At 39.5% G+C, this 21,503-nt stretch overlaps 2 protein-coding genes across 2 annotated transcripts in view; one reads left to right on the top strand and one right to left on the bottom strand.

The window, feature by feature from the left end:
* The first annotated feature begins 205 nt into the window (after positions 1-205).
* On the top strand, positions 206-14,022 carry LOC143123064 (unconventional myosin-Ih-like). Its single transcript, XM_076284173.1, has 30 exons — positions 206-331; positions 1,126-1,241; positions 1,523-1,721; positions 1,880-1,960; positions 2,459-2,638; positions 4,511-4,609; positions 4,830-4,943; positions 5,227-5,298; positions 5,389-5,508; positions 5,663-5,730; positions 5,914-6,019; positions 6,363-6,443; positions 6,752-6,843; positions 7,056-7,150; positions 7,510-7,556; positions 7,655-7,735; positions 8,057-8,162; positions 8,410-8,527; positions 9,015-9,128; positions 9,257-9,333; positions 10,039-10,107; positions 10,602-10,686; positions 11,061-11,223; positions 11,570-11,653; positions 11,875-11,968; positions 12,158-12,213; positions 12,373-12,508; positions 12,751-12,818; positions 12,975-13,072; positions 13,192-14,022. Exons 1-30 carry the CDS (start codon positions 206-208, stop codon positions 13,316-13,318), a joined length of 3,072 nt encoding a protein of 1,023 aa, XP_076140288.1. The 3' UTR covers positions 13,319-14,022.
* A 669-nt stretch (positions 14,023-14,691) lies between these two features.
* LOC143123062 (BTB/POZ domain-containing adapter for CUL3-mediated RhoA degradation protein 3-like) overlaps positions 14,692-21,503 on the bottom strand; it is an 11,143-nt gene continuing 4,331 nt past the window's right edge. Inside the window, exons 2-7 of the mRNA XM_076284171.1 lie at positions 18,950-19,163; positions 18,430-18,599; positions 18,128-18,214; positions 17,960-18,012; positions 17,661-17,856; positions 14,692-17,297 (exon numbers count right to left, since the gene is read on the bottom strand). Of these exons, the coding sequence (XP_076140286.1) occupies positions 17,088-17,297; positions 17,661-17,856; positions 17,960-18,012; positions 18,128-18,214; positions 18,430-18,599; positions 18,950-19,163 (930 nt within the window). The 3' untranslated portion in view covers positions 14,692-17,087. The remainder of the gene's footprint in view (positions 17,298-17,660; positions 17,857-17,959; positions 18,013-18,127; positions 18,215-18,429; positions 18,600-18,949; positions 19,164-21,503) is intronic.

Genomic DNA, 21,503 nt, shown 5'->3' with positions numbered 1-21,503 from the left:
TCCTTGATGCTGTGTCTGAATGAGAGCATGAACTCTCATGGGTAGGTGACGGGACTCTTGCTTGTTGTGATTGGCTGTTAACTCACTGATGCTGTGGCATAACCTACTTCCCATCTCTTCTCTGGGCTGGCCACTGACGGATTCTCATTCATGTTGGGACTGGTCACAGGGCCTGGAGGAACGCTGCAATCGCATCCTGCGGGAGATGGAGGGCTCGCTGACGGCGCGGGACCGGGTGGGTATCCAGGACTTTGTGCTGCTGGACAACTACACCAGCGAGAGCGCCTTCCTTGACAACCTGAGGAAACGCTTCCACGAAAACCTCATTTACGTGAGTCTGCGGGACAGATAACAGTTACTTTGGGAGGGGTTGGAAGTGCTCTGTAGCTCTCAACATTCAAGTAGAAATTCAAATGAAACATTTTCTACGATAATCTACAGGTCCACACTATCTTAAAGTTTACACTTTTGTAAAAACATGATTGTTTTGTGAAACAAATATAATCACATGTGACATATAAGTGTTATAGTAGCGAGAGATTAGGTGAGTTTGACCTAAAGACCGTACCTGGTCTGGAGACAGTGCCTGTGTTTAAAGGGGAGTATTCCATCAAGTGCTTTAGAATTGAAATGCCATAACAACAGACTGGCCAAACCGCTTGATTAAACGTTTCATTTAAACCCCCTTAGTGGTGCTCTCAAAAGCTGACGAAGCAATCAGGGCAGTGGAATGGTCTTTTAGGGTCAGGAGAGGACCTTTAAACATAGATCTCCAGGAACAGTCCTGCTGAGAGGGGCTGCCTGGCACTGGCTGGATTTCCTTTGATTGTGTTTGTACTTAATATAACCAGTACTGAACCAGTTCATCTCACTGCATTTCCATACAAACAGCAGATTTTTATTCTCAACTAATATCAATCACACTTATTGTGAATGAAAAGGTTGTGGTAATATTTTATGGAAAGATTTTCTTATGGGAGTGGGAAGAAAATCAGCCATCATGAGCTATCAATGTTCTCATGCACGCACAGTACATCTTACTGAAAACATTAAGTAAAACTTGTCTACTCATAATTGAATTGAAAAGAGTAATTCTCTTGTCTGCAATTCTCTCTTAACTTGCAGACCTACATCGGGACTCTCCTCGTGTCAGTCAACCCTTATAAAGAACTGGGCATCTACTCCAAAAAGCAGATGGACATATACATGGGAGTTAACTTCTTCGAACTGCCACCACACATGTACGTCTGTACTGCACTCCTTCAATATACAGTATATGTGTGTGAAAACAGTACAGTATGTTTTAGTGATTGATTTTGAATGACCAAAGTGATGTGCTAAATGTGTTTCAAATTACATGTGATCATATACAGTATGGGATCAAAATACTTATACTTACTTATACTTATATATAATCTGTGTGTTCATATAGATTTGGCTTTATAACAAATATGTAACAAATAATATTGTTATGACTGTGATTGTAACTACATCTTCTGATGGCCCATGACTGTGATTTCAGCTTTGCACTAGCAGACAATGTTTACCGCACCATGCTCAGTGAGACGAACAACCACTTCATCCTGATCTCGGGGGAGAGTGGGGCGGGAAAGACAGAGGCCTGCAAAAAGGTCCTGCAGTTTTACGCTGTGAGCTGCCCAAGTACCAGGGTACTGGACAATGTCAGAGACCGCCTGCTCCTCTCCAATCCTGTTTTAGAGGTAAGCATCCTCTGTGTTTGTGACTGTTCAGGAGTGTTTGCTTAGGCACTGTTGCTGGACAACTACCTTCATAAAATAGTATAATGTTAAATGTTAAGATTGTGAGACATGCAAATATTGAGATGTTGCATAAGAATGTCAAAACATTTGTTTTTTAGGCTTTTGGAAATGCAAAGACATTGAAGAATGACAATTCAAGCCGCTTTGGGAAGTACATGGACATACAGTTTGATCACAAAGTAGGTCAAGCACAGGTTGGAAATACTGAGAAATTAATACCAGACTAACAAACCAGAATGGCTGGACAACTATGCCATTTACAAAGCAAAGTTTAAGGAGATTTAAATGAGTGGTATTTGCTACATGTTTTATGTGCAAATACCACTAATTTATTTAAGTGTAAAGTAAAGTGTTTTATGGTAACACTTTACTTGGACAGTCAGCACACAGTAGTTTAACTTATTATCTGTTAAGATTCATGTGCAGTTGTTGTTGAACAATTACTGACCATCATCTTAACCAAATCCAACTGCTAACTTTAACCTTAAATATAAATTCTAGTTAGCAGATTGTCAACAGATAGTTTGTTGATCATTTCAGCATCTGTAGATGGCCTGTTGGCGGACTATCCAAGTGAAACCGTTTCATGAAACCATCTATAGTAGCCTACAGAGTATGCAGACAGACAGACAGCCTCCTTCAAACCACCACTTTAAACACACCTTTCAAATCAACAGGGTGGAGCGGTCGGAGGCCATATTCTCAACTACCTGCTGGAGAAGTCCAGGGTGGTGCACCAAAACCATGGCGAGAGGAACTTCCACATCTTCTACCAGCTGGTGGAGGGTGGGGAGGATGAGTTGCTGCGGTGGTTGGGCCTAGAGAGGGACTGCCAGAAGTACAGCTGCCTTGTTCGGGTGAGAATCAGGGCCCTTATTTAAATGCTGGGCAAAGTGCAAAGTCTAAAGTCTAACTAAAGCTTGCTTAAGTAACTACGCAACATCTATGTGCAAATGTAATACCATGAGAAAGATCCTAAGCAGAACAGAGGTGGGTCAGCTAAAAGCTGTCTCAAGCCACATGATGCACGAAAAAACTTCTGCTCATAGACTGACTTTGCACTTCGCCCAGCATTTAAATGAGTGTTACTTCAGTAGACATATTAGTGACTGGTTTCTGCCATTCTTGATGCCTTGAGGGGGAGATAACTTAAAAATATATTTCTTTGTGGAGGGTATATGTAAGGTATGAGGGCAATATTTTAAAATGTTCTTCTCAAATGAGATTTTCATCTCTGGGTTCTTAGAAATACAGTAACATCCCCTTTCATCCAGAGTGCGAATTACCCCACCATAATTGGGGGGTACTGCTCCTTCACTTCTTCTGTGACCATCATGGTCCACTACCATATCGATCCCCGTCGTGATCGCCAAGTGCAACATGTGTCGTGCAACACACAAGGTCTAAACATGCGACAAACTGATAATCAGTAGGCTACAGAATATCTCATTGTTATTGTATCCAAAAGAGAACTGTTTTGATCAACTCTCAAAAGTTAGAAGTTAAGTGCACTGAAATACCATTCTAATTAAAAGTAATACCTTTACAAGAGGCCTAATTGCCTATTTCATGACATATTGATTTGGTTTATTTTTAGATGTCATAAGACCTGGAGGTAAGATCCAACCCTCTTATATAGCCTACTGTATTAACAGAAACCAATTTTCTATTATAGTCTATGGTAGTCAGTGTCAAATCAACACAATTGCCTAGAGATAGGCTATGTGAAACCTGAGCAATCTTTAATGTGATTAAGGAGCATATGAAAAAACATACTACCACAGAAGAACTACAGAGCGGTAACCTACAAGAATCTGATAACCAGAATGTAAAAACAATACTAACCAATTAAAAACAAATTCATAAAATACTAGTACTATTCAGCCTATAGGCTACTTGGCTCTTTTTATGTTTCCACAGGTTTCACTGATGTTATGTAGGCTTAGCTACATCAGACCCTCTTGTGCATAATATAAAAACAACACAGGATCTGTGCCAAACTAATTGCAAAAGGGCACAATAATTTATGCAAGATAAAATTAGAATGGACACCTACAGTAGGCTATGGACTGGAGTTCATCTCCTTGGAAATGACAATCGATTTTACCTCACTACAATGTAAAATAATAATAATAAATTATTTAACTAGAGAATTATCTTGCTAACTAACCTTGGTAACTAACCAAGGTCCACTTTACTAGCCTCAGTGGGTAAGCAGTAAGTAGCCGGTAATGTATGAAGACGTGACATGAGCTATGAAAGAACAAAACACGTACATGAAGGTTGTAAAATACGGTAACACATTTTCAACAAGCTAGACGTCTGCTAGCAACTTACATTTACCCATGCACGTCAGCAGCAAACTGAATTAAGGCTATTGGAGGAATCTACCTAGCGTTTTGTCATTCAACGTTGACACTTGCTTGAGAAATTGAAGTCGTTCTCTATCTCCGTTGCTTCTAGCGCCAAGGTGGTTAAAAATGGTACGGTCCATAATAGAGGTGTCTGAAATCGCTTTACATTAAAATTTTCCTAGTGAAAATAGGAGTTGACTTGTATTGTAGCCAACTGTAATGATATTTTTTTCACAATATCAGAAAAATTATCTGACCCCCCCAAAACTGATATTTCTTTTTCTTTGGGGGGTACTGGGTCTTCATTGGGGGGTATAGTACCCCCCAGTACCCCCTGTAATTCGAATTATGCTTCCATCTGTTCTTTATGTCTAGGGTAACTGTGCCAAGGTGAGCTCCATCAATGATAAGAGTGACTGGAGGACAGTGCAGAAAGCTTTTACAGTGATTGACTTCAGTGAGAGTGATGTGGAGGTGAGACATTGAGATTTTGCTTTTGATTTATTAATGCCTCCCCTATTCCCTGATGATTCTCCGAAAATGCTTGAATCAGCCATGTTCCCAATATTTTTGTAGTAAAAACAGCAGTGTGTGCGGTGTGCGTGTGTATGTGAGTGAGTGTGTGTGAGTGCATACAGTTGTGCGTTTGGTGGAGTTCCTCTGTTGACTGCGATTTCTCTGTGTCATGCTGCAGCACCTGTTGGCGATCATTGCTAGTGTTCTTCACCTGGGAAATGTCCAGTTTGAGAAAGGTGTGAGGGGTTATGCCACCCTGAACAACAGCCTTGAAGTACACTGGCTTTCGAAGGTGCGTTTCAAACAAACTGTCCATTCAGCACGACAGCTGAATACAGTGTGGTCAGTTAATAGAGATCAATCACGAGTGATTGAGTTCACAAGGAATAGTCAATCCATGTTTCAGACAGACCCTTGATCTGAGACTAGGTCAGTTATTCTAGCATCTGTGTTAGAATAAACCTTGTTGTTGTGAGTCTTTAGTACTGGAAATATACTGTATGCTAATGCAATTTACTGCACTGAAAGTACTTCAACAGAGTGTCTGAGTGAATATTCTCTGTCCTTCAAACTAGCTGCTTGGGATTCCGCCACAGATTCTGCAGCAGGGTTTAACTCACAGGAAGATTGAAGCCAAATCTGAAGAGGTATTTCAAGACAACATTTCAATCAAGACCTTATTTCTCTTATCGATTTCTCTTATTCTCTTATTTAATGTTTTTAATATCTTACTCCAGGTACTCAGTCCCTTCACCATAGACCATGCAAAATACGCCAGGGATGCACTCGCCAAAGCCATCTACGGCCGCACATTCAACTGGCTGGTGGGCAAGATCAATGAGTCTTTGGTTAACAAGGTGCAGTTATTTTATACAGTCTATTATGTACTATTATGTACTATATGCAAGTAATGCAGCATGATATATTAGTATCACGTACTTAAGTAATAAGAAATTAGAATTAATTTTCAGATCCATATTTGCTGTAGCCTATGTATTAATGTTTCCATAGGATTCAACAAGGAAGACCGTCATTGGCCTGATAGATATCTATGGATTTGAAGTCTTCCAAACCAATAGGTCAGATACCGCTGGACTCTTGAGCATATACTATCCATAACTCTTAAATCTTCTTAAATCTTCCCCAGACTATTAAGCCTTGTTTAGGAGCTAACAATGAAGAATTGTACAAAGAGGCTGGTCTTAACCATCGTTTTCTGTATCTGTTGTTATTGTTGTTCATCGTTGTGGTGTACACTGCAGTTTTGAACAGTTCTGCATAAACTACTGCAATGAGAAGCTACAGCAGCTCTTCATCCAGCTGACACTGAAATCTGAGCAGGAGGAGTATGAAACAGAAGGGATCGAGGTAAAGAGATGCCATATTTTTGAAAGGTTCATCCATCAATCATTTGTGTGATTGAGTTACATGCACATGAAGTGTAAACTATGTGTTCACACTAGACCAATGATCTTTTGCTCTTATTATGGTCACATAAAAAAACTAAATCAGAGATGCATGTCTTGTTGAAACATTTTCAGTGCGCAAATAGTTTTATGCTGATTACATGTGCTGTACAGTAGGTTCTGCTAGAACGTCGTTACCAAAATACTCCCCACACACTTTAATCTGTTGACCCCATATCAGTTGCACTTGGCAATGAAAAACAATGAGGTCACTATTGCATTCTCACCTGCCTTGCTCATTTCAGTGGGAACCAGTGCCATACTTCAACAACAAGATCATCTGTGACCTTGTGGAAGAAAAACACAGAGGCATGATCTCCGTCCTGGTAAGAACAACACAGATTCCTCTTAAATTCTTATTCACACAACTACCCACCCCAACATACATACATGGGGTATAAACAATGAGGACATTACATATTTCTCAATTTAGGTAAAACCTTCATTTCATTCATTCATTTCCATAGGTTGTGCTATTGTTCTGGTCTGTAAAACAGTGCATACTGTAACCTGGAATTAGATTATATTTATTTTCTTAGCTTGTGAGCTTGTGTTATTTATTCAAAACATTTAGAAAGGCAAACTTTTGGTATATAGAAAAGCAACCAGCCATTACCTGGTGTGACCTTTGCAGGATGAGGAGTGCTTGCGCCCTGGGGAGGCCACCGATCTCACCTTCCTGGAAAAACTGGAGGAAACGCTGAGTGGACACCCTCACTTCATCACGTTAGTCTTTACTACAAGTACCTAATTTAATTAAATTAAATTAAATACATTTCAGTTTTTAATTATTTAGCACCAAAACTATTGAAATTGTCTGAGGATACTTTAGAACCCCCAGACAAGATCGGTTAAACAGCTATTGTTATTGTTACAGATTAATTAAACAGCTATTGTTATTGTTATTCACATCACATGATGTAATTTTAATCCCACAGGCATAAACTGGCAGACCAAAAGACCAGGAAGACCCTTGATCGAGGAGACTTCCGTTTGATTCATTATGCTGGGGAGGTCACATACTCCGTTAAGGGTCAGGGGAATAGAGCATGTTTCAAACAAACGTATCTACATATCTTTTGATCATGGAACCTTGTCTTTGTTTCCTTTCACCTGGTGGGGTTTGCCAAGAGTTTGACTGTACTTATGCTCTGCCTAAATCTTGTTTATTGTTTATTGACTCTTTACAATACATGCATGTACATACCAAAGATTCTAGAGCGCTATGCTCCGCTCTAGAATCTTTGGTACATACAACGTGTTTGTTATTTGTCCATTGGAGAGACTATTTTGAGTCATTTTAAGATTTAGAAGCCATGATGGAGTTTAGCCAGGTGAAAGGGATATTCCTAATGCATTGCCAGATGTATTCATGAGCTATTTCTTCTTCAGGATTTCTGGATAAAAACAATGATCTCCTGTATAGGAACATAAAAGAGGTAGGTATCCTAGTAGTTCCCATTAAATAAATGTAAACATAGAACAGATGTATAGGTTTAAGTGCAACAAATACATACCTTAGGTTGGTTCATTTTAGGTGATGCGTCAGTCCCAAAATAATATCATCAAGCACTGCTTTCCAGCCAGTGAACCTGACAGCAAACGAAGACCAGAAACGGTACAGAAAATGTTTCATGATTTTTCATTAAATGTTACTTTTAGAAACTATATGACATATGAATCTCCCCTAATAGTGGCCATATTAAGAGGTAATGTTTGTTTTTTCACGTTGGCTCTGACAGCATAGACCAATTGATCATGTACTGGTTTGTTAAGATAGAGAAGTGACAAATTGGCCATAAAATTCAAAATACAAGTCATTAAATTGCAGATGTTGAAACCCGTGCAAACAGTTTGGCCCTACGGAACTGTTTGTTTTTCTGAAAAGAACACTACCAGCTGAAAGTGACACCATGACTGTTGGTTTTCTATTCCACAGGTAGCCACACAATTCAAGACTAGCCTCACGGGCCTAACGGAGATCCTGATGTCGAAGGAGCCCTGGTATGTGCGTTGTGTGAAACCCAACGATGGCAAACAGCCAGGTGAGCAATCGAGCAGGTCGGTTCGCAGATCCACTCGACCCGCCGTGTACATCTCAATCTCACTACGTATCTCGCCTCAATTAGGACCTGTAATTGTTCAGGAGTGTGTGTGTGTGTGTGTGTGTGTGTGTGTGTGTGTGTGTGTGTGTGTGTGTGTGTGTGTATGTATGTGGCTACTTGGTCCTGAATGTTTTATGACACTGTGCGGTGGCTGTGCGGTCTGACCTCTAGTTTCCCCGTGCCGTAGGACGATTTGATGATGTAATCGTGAGACACCAGGTGAAGTACCTGGGGTTGATGGAACATCTCCGGGTCAGGCGGGCAGGCTTTGCTTACAGGAGGAGATACGAGGTCTTCCTACAGAGGTACTCTATAAGCTGCCGGAGTCAGAGTTGTGACTCCACATCCTTTCTATAGGACAAATAAAATGTAGGCAGAAAAATAAATAGACGTTCTATTCACAAAAACACCACAACATTTTTTTTTTTTTTGTAAATGGGTGCGTTCTCCATACACTAATGAAGGCATAATGGCCAAAACGTTTGATGCTGCTGCTACTGAAACAAATATTACAAGACAATGAGAGTATTTTGGAGTGCAACCATCTTTATTATTTTAGAAAAATAAAATAGCTGGCACTTCTTGTGAATTGCTGCGTCTTTTGAATTGGTGTGGTTCAAGTATTTTGTTACCTCAAACATCACTTCACCTCATTATCTCAAACTGTATAAGGACACATGTTTTAGTGAATCACGTGAACAGTGTGTAGATGTCAACATAAATGTGTAGATGAAAGGACTCCTGCTTGTTTTGTGAAATTGTGACTAGTTCTGTTTCTGTTCATCCTCACAGGTATAAGCCCCTGTGTCCAGACACCTGGCCAAACTGGAAAGGAACCGCAGCTGAAGGTGTGCAAAAGCTGGTCGAACACCTGGGATACAAAAAAGAGGAATACAAGATGGGCAGGTGAACCAGACACCCAAGATCCAAGTGCAATTGCTGCATTAACCAAGACGGATGAAAATTATTTCTTTTTGGCCTGTCTAAAAACCCTAATGAACTGTCTAATGCAAAATTGTCATTGTTTTTCCCAGAACAAAAATCTTCATCCGTCATCCGAGAACCTTATTTGCCACTGAAGACGCATTTGATCTTTGCAAACACCAACTGGGTGAGAACTCATACATATCCCATAAATTGTTTATAGATTGTCAGATAATATCTGGCTATCAGTTGCTATGTGCTTCTGGACATAATAGGAAGTTTTATGTTGCAGGGCAACAATTGACTAAATGCCATTAAAAGTATGAAAAACTGTGCTTATGGAAACAGATCATGTTCTACCTGAAGCTGGACAGGCACAGGTGTTCTTTCTCAGTCACTTACACCACACGTCACACTACACATTTCAATCGGTCACTTTTGCTGTGTTCACACTGCGAGACAGCCGAGAAAATTTCATGACATGCCAGAACATTTCATGACATGCCAGAAAAATGGAATATTGATTGTTACCTCAATGCCTATTGGGTATTGGCTGCACAACAAATAGCAAGCAATTGAAAAGGAATTTGGCCCGATTATTTGTTTGGGCTGACTAAATCAGGGTCCAAAATTGTACAGTGTCTGTCCGACTTGATGTAGTAGAATAGCCATAATGTCAAAGATGCATATAGAGTGAGATTTAACACAGTTCCGCTTTCATAGATATGATGAGGAGTTCAGACTTCCCAGACTACTTTACAGGGCCACTGGAGGATTAGGCAGCTTAAGGCTTTAAATAACCCCTGTTTTATTGTCATCCCAACCTGTGATGAGTCTAATGCTAACATGATAACTCTTTCCCCACCACGTCTTAAATATTCTCTTAATACAGCCACCAGGATCCAGGCGAAGTATAAAGGGTACCGCGTGAAAGGGGACTTCCTCAGGCAGAAGGAGGCTGGTAAGTGGTGACCCAGAAACACCCCCTCCTTGGGCCCGCTGAGTGCCCCAGAATCTACCCAGTACCAGAATATGGGGCAACACTGTTTTAGAGGAGACTGTTAGAGTTTATTGGATTAGACATCCTCAGCATAAGCAAACCCCTGTTTGTTGTAATATGTACTGTACTGTTGGAAAGTGTGTGTGTGTGTGTGTGTTTCCTGATACTCACATAGTAGAGCAGATAAGTATATATTTGTATTTGTTTCCTCTGTCCGGATAGATAGTCTGACCCGAACAAAGAGATTTGATTTAGTAAACTTCATTAATCTGGAAGGAAACAGAAAATGAATGAGAACGCTTGAATGGTCAGAGGAAGGTTTCCGATAAGCGAGCAATTAAAGAAAACATTTCATCCTCAGCTGGCACAAACACTAAAATCTCCATATATACTCCGGTCACTAAACTGGTCTTTCATTGTCTGGTCTGTTTTTGTCTTAATGATACGTGTGTCAGCCACAAAGATCGAGAACTGCTGGAGGGGTATGATGGCCAGAAAAGAGAAGGAGAGAAGAGCATGGGCTGTCAAAGTCATTAAGAAGTAAGCCACAAACACCACACATTTTATACAATGTAGCCTAGACTGTATTTCATTACCGTTAACATGTACAACCTAGTATTAGTTTTATATTAAGATTTTGATATTAGGACCGGTTTTCTGCTGTCCAGTTTTTACATAGATTAAGCATAATCCTGGGCTAAAAAAGAATTCAGTTGAAAAATTAATTTTATTTTTTTGTAAAATGAAGTCTATAGGACTAGGATTAATCCATGTCTGGGGAACTGGCCCCATGATATTAAAATACTGTGTAGAAGTGAAGGTCCCCTTTTTAGATCAAACTGTATAGGTAGGGAGTCTAGATCCTTCTATACCCCTCAAACAGTTCCTCACAGCAGAAAAATGTCATCTTTTAGGTTTATCAAAGGTTTCATGACCAGAAACCAGCCAGTGAGTGTGGACAACTCTGAGTACTTGGCCTTTGTGCGCCACAACTACCTCATGAGACTGAAGGATAATCTGCCCAAAACTGTTCTGGAGAGACACCTCTGGCTCACCCCTCCTCCCATCATGAAGGAGGTAGTTTGTTGAAGGATGTCTGCTAAAGCATAAAACATAAGACAGGAATTATGTTGTATAAAATGTTGCTATACAACTTGGATAATGTTGCATACAACATGAATAATGTTGTGTAACAGTGAGAGTGTGGATATTGAAATGTCTGGATGTTACTGTTGTTAGCTATTGCTGTTTGTTGAAATTACTATTTAATGATGACCGTATAAAGCCCATTTTGGTTCTATGAAATTATATGTATTACACATTTACTCTAGATAAACACTAAGATCTGTTTACTGCAACAGTAAAAAAAACATGTCCCATTGGGATATTATAGATAACTGTTTTTTTGTTGTTTTATAACTAGGCCTCAAAACTATTACGCAAACTCTACACTCGTCACATGGTGTGGAAGTACGTAAAAGGGATGACCGCACAGAGAAAAGCACAGGTGATCCCTGACCTTTGACAAGGGCATGCATATTCCTGTACACCACCAATTAAGGTTCAATGGTGGACACTGTGTAGACACTACAGTTTATGGTATTGACAAAGACTGTACTGTATACCGGTAATATTACTTCATTATTGATTTGCTGAATGCCACGACCATTTACATCTTGATTTAAATCTTGATAAAATTGTATGGCATGAATGTGAATCCGTTTACAGCTTCAGCTGAAAGGACTGACCAGTGCACTGTTCAGAGGCAAGAAGGAGAACTACCCCAGCAGTGTGGGACGCCCATTCGCCGACACAAGGATAAGTAAGACTATTTTCTTCTGTGAAATAAACGCAAATGTCTTTATTTTGAAAACTACCCAGCATTGCATGCCCTTTACAAATTCGTAACTTTACGGTATCAATGGCACGTATACAATAAGGTACAATGCGGTATTCAAATAAATACAGTAATCTGCAAAGTGCAATTCATTTCTCTTTTTCTTGTGTGCAGATGAACAAGACATCAACATTAAAGTCTTGCAGACACTTTGTCAGGAGGGTGTAAAAGTATAATACACTTTCATCCAAAATTATTTTCTTTTCACACTGTTCTTTTGATATTTTATAATGTACCTTAAGATAACAAACAACAGAATTAAGAAAGACAATCCTACTTCAGCTGACAGTACAAAAAAGGTACACTGGTCTTTGTTTTTCTGCCCACAGTATAGCGTTCCTGTCATCAAGTATGACCGCAATGGCTTCAGACCCCGTTTCAGGCAGCTTATCTTCACACAGGTCGCTGCCTACCTGGTGGAGGAGGGCAAGGTCAAGCAAAGGATGGAGTACAGCTCACTAAAAGGTACGGTAACTACCATGGTCATATCTCAGGCTATGCTTTTTAAGGCTAGTATCTATTTTATCATAAAAGTAGTGTGTGTTTATTTAGCGTTTATTTTTATATTTTAGCATTGACAATTACATTGATGTCATGTTGTTAACAGCATGGTTATCACTCAATGGTTTGTGAGTTTTGTAACATGGTTCATAGGCGATTGAGTGTGTACTTGGTGTGTAAGCGAAACGACTGATCTGTCTTCTCAGGTATATCTGTGAGCAACTTAAGTGACAACTTCCTGATTTTCCATGTCTCATGTGATGCCAAGCAGAAGGTAGGAGAAAATACCCCCTCCCCAAAAGTAAAATAGATATAAAGCTAAATTACAAAATACTTAAAAAGGATATTTACTGTTGCCACATAATTTAAGCTACTTAAGTCCAAATTACCCTTTTTCTCGTGGGACTATGCAGTGTGTATCTGTTTGCAGGGGGACGTTGTTCTGCAGTGTGATTATCTGTTTGAAGCCCTCACCAAACTGTGTGTTGTGATGAACAGGAAAAGCATTTTCAGCATCGTCCAGGGAAGGTGAGATGAAAATCATTCAAAGATGGTTAATCGCTGTTTCCTAACTTTACTGAAAAATAATAAAGTATATACATTTAAGTTACAACTAAATGCTAATATTTTGCTTAAACTATATGCAGTGTAAGATTTGACATCCACCCTGGCCGAGAGGGGTTTGTGGACTTTAAGAGTGGTTCAGAGTCCATGGTATACCGGGCCAAGAATGGTCATCTTATGGTGGTGAGTATTCAACTTGAATCATGTTGATTCAACTTCAATAATTCAAGTGTCCACAAAGTTGAGTTGCACAGTGTGTTATTCTTATCTTAATTTAGCATCATGGATTTTTAGTTGACAAAAGTTAACAGGTACATGCCAGTAAACTGAGAATTGGTAGCAGAAACAACGCTTTCAATTAACGGCAAACCCTGAAAACATTTCCTTAACGCACAAATTATTTAAATTTCCAGGAATCAACAAAGACAAAATCCCGATGACCTTCAAGTACTGGAGATCTAGGATGCACTTATAGCTCCTCCAAAAACAGCCTCAGTCCCATTTCATCTGGTCATTTGATTTCAGACTGAAACCAAGTAACTCCAAGATGGCTGCCAAGCCATGTCCATCCATAGACTTTTTTCTACAAATCTGTGGACGGTGTGATCTTACGATTCAAGATGCCCTCACCAACAGCTCTATATCTCCACAGAGAACAAAAACACTACTCACTGCTATCATCAAGTAGTTATTATAATACATATTCCATGGCACAAGATTATTGTTAAAGCCACATTCTGCTTGTTTAGAGACATAAGACAGAGCAATATCCCTACACTTTGGCAGGTCATGTAGTTCCCTTGTATAAACTAGACATCACAAAATGGCAGTAATGTAAAATCTAATAATTATAATAATAGATACATAAATTGACCAGAAATTGAGACAATTATGTTTTTCTATTGTTTTGGCAATCTTTGTGTAGTCAGAATTGTTTTTCTTAAGATTTTAAAATGACCAACACCAATAATAAGGTCAGTACACATACTGGTGCAAAACTTTAAGTGTGTTTAAAAATGTAATACTTTTTGTGTTGTATAGGTTGTATAGGTTTGGAGGATTATATTTGTCTCACTGCATAGCGATGTTATATTTGTGTAGATGTACATTAGCCTACTGTACATTGTAAAACAAGTGTCACTTCTCCAAAAGCCACGTTAGTTTTAGTTAACAAGTCCATCCATTTTTATTGGCCAAATGCCATTGGAATCTAGTCCTTAGCCTCACAAAGCCAGACATACATTATAATATATCTGAAATAAACCAGATAGGAATATGGTCTATGGTTTACAGATTCAAAAGGCAACATTTTGTTTTTTAGGGGGGAAAAGTCAGTTCTAATCCTGTCTGTTCAAAACACCATACACCACAACTGCAACTACAGTATACTGTGTACCCTTAACTGAGGAATTGGACAGAATTCCTCCCTCATCACTACACACAGGACAAGTTAATTTTCAAAAGATGTCAAAATACTGTACAGGTTGTAAGACATAACTATGTTATTTTATGAACTAGCCATGTGTATCATACTTTTATACTTCCACCAAGAACCTGCTTTACAATAAAGACAAGACCAAAAGTCGCACTTGTGTACAAATATTTAATGTATTTATTAACATAAAATACAGACTAGTTTTAGTAAATACAATGTTGTGCAAATACAGTTCTCATATGAAATGATTGTTTTACTGCAAAATGTCACTAAAATATTTTTGTTCTTAATTTAAAACTACTGAGGAAAAGGAATGCCTCACAATCTCAATCTGGTCACTTCTATTCAGCTTCGAAGATTATCACAGGGCTAGGTCTCATTTTGGTTGCTAGTTCTATAAGCAGTGAGTCAACACATAGCCTACATGGATTGAGGCACTAAGGATTGTAATGGCTTGAATATTAGGACATCAACATTTGCATCAACATTTGACATGTGTCCAAGAACACATCCTTGCTCAGTTGGTCCCAATTGTAGTTATTGTTACGTTTCTTTTGACTACTTGCGCATGCAGCAACAATATTTAAACATTATGTCATTAGGCTACTTCATAGTCAGTGAGCACAAACTCAGGGCTATCTATTGTATGGTGGGAATTTTTAAAACATTTACTTTAGTACAATAGAACGTTTCTGACCATAGTGGATAGACTTGACCGAAGATTCTAGAGCGCTCTGTACTAAATTGGACTTAGCTGTTAACTGACTTAACTGAGACAGACCCAAAGTCCCTGGTTAGAATTTACACTACATTATACGTTCAATAGTTCTATATTCAAATGTAAATTCAAATTTCGTCAGGAAACAGAGATTATGTCAAATGATCATCTTAGTCCATAACTGGGGGAAATGGTCTTCAGTAGTCAATTCTCTCATGGGAATACTATTATCTACACACCTGCTTCAATAAAATAGAAACAACTGAATGTATTACGTGTTTTTACTATTGGGGAATTAAATTATGTGAAACTATTCATAGTTTTAGGTGAAACCTGGTGTCTTAAATATGAAGTGATAATATTTATAATACATAAATTAGAGTGTTTGACTAACAAATGTGTAACAAAATCTCTGCTGGCAAAATAAATGCACATCAAGGAATAAGGCACTGTCTCCAGTAAAGCTTTTGATAATGCTAGCATACACTTTCATACTTGGTTGGTATGAAAAGAGTCAAATTGAGTCATTGAGTCAAATATAACATGCTAATACTCATGTTTAGATCCACTAATTGATAATATAAAGAACTTTGGAGAATGGATGCAACTATTGAAAATGGGAAATATGCAATAAATATCTTCTTTTTTAATGCTTGTAGAAAAGTCAGCTCATATTTATTTATGCTTTATATATGTGTCCTCACTCTACTAATAAGGCAACACGTTCAACACACGTCTACTTGAGGGGGTCAAGGAAGACGACTGAAGGCATATAGCAGGGGGAATTCTTTCAGGCACTTTATCTTGTATGTCACTAAATACAGTATATCAGATTTTAATCATATTTAATCTCAATATTTGGTGATGTGAGCACTGGTACAGTTCTCACAAATCTGGATTTGGATGAAGGAATGGTGTCAGAGAATGACGCCCATAGCAGCATGGTTCAGATTACATAGCATTGATCTGAACTGGAAGATAAACTGGGTGACTGCACTGGTAGCTGCTCTGAAAGTGATGTGCATTAAAAAAAAAAAAAAAGAAAAAAAAAAAAAAAAAAGAAACTGAAAGAAATTAAGACTGACCTAAAATTATAAAGCTTTTATCCAGAAGGATCAGTGTTAAGTACTATTTTTTTCTTCTCAAAACAGAATCCAGCAATTGAATAAATTGCTAAATTCCTAACCCTGGTCAGAGGGGGTGTCAAACAGCTCTCTTTCACCTTCACCACTGCAGCACATATGCTTTTTCGTATGCCTGATGCATGACCAAAGAGTCGTTGATCATGCTGACAATTTAATGCAAAAATTACACAAATACATGGCACTGCCATGTAAATTAAAGTCCATATTTTTTAAGCACTTGGGCATAGCCAAAGGCTAAATCATACTCGTATTGAAAATAGCAGCTGCAATAGTGCTGGACCAAACAAAATCAACATGGTATCTTATATATATATATATTTTGGTCAGTTGCATCAATATGAAGACTCCTTGAACAGCATGGTCAGTAGAGAGGTCTTTGTAACAAGTGATTTAAAATTCTACATTACAGCCCTATTCAAAAGGACTGCTGGTAAGAGACCCCATTTGTCAAATAGGGCTGAAAGTGGAACGTTAAAAGTGTTCTTCGATTGGGACAGGTAGTGAAGCTATTGATAGTAGTATGTGTAGCCTTGGATGTGTGAGGTCATTTGTGGAAGCAGATTTGTCCGAGCAGTGATCTCGCAGGTAGTGGTGTGTGTGATTGCCAGTGGTGGCCGGAGGTGTGATGTGAACTTTGACCTCATCTCCAGCAGCGAACGCGTGTGGTGACTTCAGGTGAGCTCACTGGTGGTGGTGGGTACGGTCATCGGGTCGCTTGATGTGGATCCGCCGGATCCTCTCGATGCGCTCCCGCTCCTCCAGGTGGTGCGATCGCCCAGCAGCGCCACCTGTGGCTTCCAACAGGGCGTTGTCAGGACCGCGGCCATCTTGTGACTCGTAGAGAAGGATGTTCAGGGTCTCCTCATAGATTCGGGCTTCAGTGAACTCAACCTAAGGAGACAAGTAAAAAGCTTTAATACTGCACACTCCATTACAAGGAAAAAATATTGCATCATTACAGCCAAATTAAATAAATGGTACAGTTGTCTTCAGAGTGCCCTATTATGTCTGTCACTGTCATATATAAGTCTTCTGATAATAGTACATCACAAGAATTAGAGCGAGATGATTGTGGGTCATAACCTGCACTACCACACTAGCGTTTCTGGTACAACTTCACTTCCCTGGAATCAGTTTGCCCTGCATCTCTTTCAGTCTGCAAAATCCCACATTGATGGTCTAAATAAATAATATTTCATAGAAAAGCAGAAAAAAGGCCTCCGTTTTAACAATTCTCCATGAGCTTTCTCCTACCTTAGTTTGCTTCTTCTCAGTGGCGTAGACAATGGATGTGCAGCACACTTCTGCAATCTTGCGTCCCTGGCCATAAAAAGACCAGCAGCAGATCTCATCTCCAATCACATCTTTGATGAAAAGGACTCGGCCATTGAACCGCAGTGACAGCTTGTCAAATAACTCTATGTTCTTCAGCAAGTTGTCATCTGAGTTGCTAAAGACAACAGAGAGGTTTTTTACTGTTGAGGTCTATAAACACAATGGTTTGTTCTTAAACATAACTATACAGTCTTAAAAACAATACTCTTTTCCCTTACCTGGTGTAGGAATATTTATTGTTGCTTCTGTTGTACAGGAGTTTGACAGTGGGCTGAAGTAGAAAATAAAAATAATAAGTCAAATAATGTATTGATAAAACTGAGTAAAAGTTTATTACTGGTTTCAACAATAGTAGTTTAATAACAAACCCAATGAGTCAATCTTACCTTGTTAGCAGTGGTTATTAGTCTCTGTTCTTCCTTGGAAGAGGTCACCAGGGGGACTTTGCAGAATGGCTCATATGTGTCTTCGTTCTAAGAATGACAGGATTGCGCTCATGATATGCTCAAACAACTGTACATAATACAGTAAAGCTAAACAAATGAACACCTCACACCACCAAAGCAAAGGTTAACTTACATAACTGACAACACTCAATATGTGTTGGAAATTCAGTGAATGCACCTGCACTTGATTACAAACATTGTGTGTGTGTCTGTGCGTGTGTGTGTGTGTGCTTAAACCATACCTGTAGAGCAGCGAGAGACTCATCCGCCAGACCCTGGACCAGGTAGTACTTGGCCTCGGCTAGCAGCTCCTCAGTCTCCCTGCGACTGTCGGGCAGCGGGACGGCCCCGTCTCTGAGGTAGTTCAGGATGGTGCCAAAGTGCTTCCCACAGCGGTCAATTAGGATCCAGCCTGGAGGGAGGGGAAAGAACTCAGTGTCAGTCAACAACTGGAGGATGGAGAGAGAACTCACTGTCAGGCAACACGTTCAACACAGTCAGTCAGTGAACAACTACTGTGTTCAGAGAGTGCCAACTAGTGTGTTGAGCTAGACATTTTCCAGCTAGGGAAATAACTAAGGTTGAACATGCAACTATCCATTCTAATAATTCAGAACTGCGATAGGCCTACTTGTGATGATTATCAAACACGAAGAAATATGATGGGAAGAGATGACATTCCACTTAGCTTTTAGGGGTGTAAGAAAATATTACATACATTTTGACCATCACAATAATATGTGTTGAGCAGGTTTTAGTTACCTTCACTGTCTGTAAGGACTTCCATCCTTCCACTAAACATGGCTTTGAGCATGGTGTCTTGTTTGGTTAGGGTCTGCATGGTGGTGTAGTACAGGGCGCCACCCACGTTCAGTTTCACATACTTGGAACCTGGACAGGAACCCTTGAAGGAGGTGGTGCGGGTGGTGGCCGCTGGCACTGCTGTGCTGACCGCACTCACTCCCGACATCTCTTCCTGTGAGAAAACGTAAAGACTAAGCGCCACAATTTGACACCTTTCGTTTTCACTAGCTGCCCAGGCTACCAGGCTATGCGGCTCTAAACAGCTCTTGAAACAACCTCACGACAGGACAAACAATATTAGCAGAAGAGGCCAGCAAACCTTTGGTTCCAACTGGGATAACTCGCTAGTTTTAGCTCAGACACGCTTCTTGCCAGAAACAAACACTGTGACCACTGAAATAACTTTACACAGTTTCACAATACCGCCGTCATGCTATCCGGCAAAAGATTCTTTGGACGCCGCTATTTATGTATTTCCGGCTCCCATTGACTTACATTGAACACATGTAAACAAAACGTCAATTATGTGCTCAAACTAACGCCGCTGACTTATGAAAACAACCATTCCACTTTGATACGAAACTACATAATTGTACAACATTTATACAACAAAAATCACAGAATTTGGATCAAGTAATGTGGAGAAATCTTATGCAAAGTGTCAACCCCTAACAATGTGCCCATTGCCCAAATTTATGGTCGACTAATGTCGAATGTCAGAGTAATGACATTGAAAAAGGTACCTTAATGATACACTTCAATTCATAAAGGTACGAAGTATAAAAAGAAAAACACAATTTATCAGATGGATTACTCATATAATTTGTAACAAAGTTACAACATTTGTAACATTTATTCGAGGGCACATCTATTCCCAGAACTATAATGGGTGTTAAATATTCCACAACCACTAGATGGGAGCATGACACAGCACATAAAGTACACCTACGTGTCGCTGCGACCTGAAGGATGGCGTGGTTGAATATCCACTTCTCCTGCACTTCGGGTCTAATAGCGGGTGAATTGTATGACCACCAGATGACGCCATTTCACTGCACCTCGGGCCTAATAGCTGCTGTAACTTCGTTTAAGTAATATAAGCCTCGAGGAGCCGACGGTTACACTTGTTTTAGGGGCGTTGTTAGCCACGCTGCAGCAAGCCGGTTAGGCTACAGAAGAAGCCCATAGGCTACAGTCGCGTGTGTTTGTGGTGATTTATTCCATGTATTAACAAAATAATAATGTAACATTAAAGAAATAGCCTACATAGATAAAAAAAAAAAACTAAATAATTACATCAAAAAGTAAAGAAGCTTTATCAATGATATATAAGCTTACTGAAAATCAAATATAGGCCTAGCCTACAATTGTGTTCCACAGACAATATGTCCTACAGATAATAACAACAGTAAGAACATAGGTTAACCTAAGTCATGACGACACGGGGGCTTAAGTCTCATGTTGGCCTATGACTACGTAGCCTAGGCTACCAAGCACGTCTGGGTCTGCGACAGTGAAATAGCTCCAATATTAATTGTGTCGCCAATGAGTATGCTAACATGAATCTCATCAGTCACCTATAGATAAGGGTTAGGCTATAACATATGTAGGCTATAATGTAAAAATAGGGTCATATCATATAATGTTGACTTATTAAGATGGGGGAGAGAGCTGAACATATTACACTGAACTAACTGATCCGGATGTCATTGGTCGCAAGGACTGTTAATGGGTGTATCCACAATTGGGACCTTGTTACAAGTTGGTCTTTCAGCTGCTAATGCAATCAGTGGCCGTCAGAAAACATGTTAGACAACTGAGGAATGAGATGCCACACATAAAATGTACAGTCAAACAGAACCCACAAACATCAATGGGAATCCACCAAACACCGCAGGGAACCATGTTATTGTCAATCAACACTCTGCCACGCTAAATCAGACCCTGCTTATGTTTGTGCAGAGCAGAACAGATATTTGTAGATATGATGCAGGACCTGTTAAGAGAGATTGGCAGCTCAGTCTCCCTCATAGTAGTCCCTACAGTGAACGATGTACTGTAATAGCATAGTGCTGCTGCTTCTGATGTGCAAGACAAGACAGGGTATATTCATAATGTGACAGGCAGCATGTATTTATCATTATGTTACAACCTCTGCACAACTACTATTGATGTTAGAAGAACAAAACAATACATCTTCAAATGTTCATTGCTTATTACATGTGTTATCAAAACAAAATCCTTGTCTGCTTTCTGTGTTTTTGCATGCACCTGTCAACAGGGGTGTAAAGACATATTTGTTCACCATGCACTTAGGCTGTTCTAAGTCATTGTTTGTATGTTATAAGGTAATACAGTGCACATATTTATATTTCATTTATACTACTCTAAACCACCTTCTGAAAATCAACTATAGTACTGTTTCACTGCACCATATTTCTTGACCTGTCTCACCACCTGCCTATACTGTAGGCTATTTACACCACCTACTTACAACACTTTGATGAGCCAA

The sequence above is a fragment of the Alosa pseudoharengus genome, unplaced genomic scaffold (genome assembly GCF_046254945.1).
Source record: "Alosa pseudoharengus isolate Yale_2024_CS ecotype anadromous, Long Island Sound unplaced genomic scaffold, YU_APseudo_1.1 YU_APseudo_1.1_scf_14, whole genome shotgun sequence".
In the NCBI taxonomy this organism is placed as follows: Eukaryota; Metazoa; Chordata; class Actinopteri; order Clupeiformes; family Clupeidae; genus Alosa; species Alosa pseudoharengus.
The sequence above is the reverse complement of the archived record's forward strand: the minus strand, read 5'-3'. Positions and strand labels throughout refer to the sequence as shown.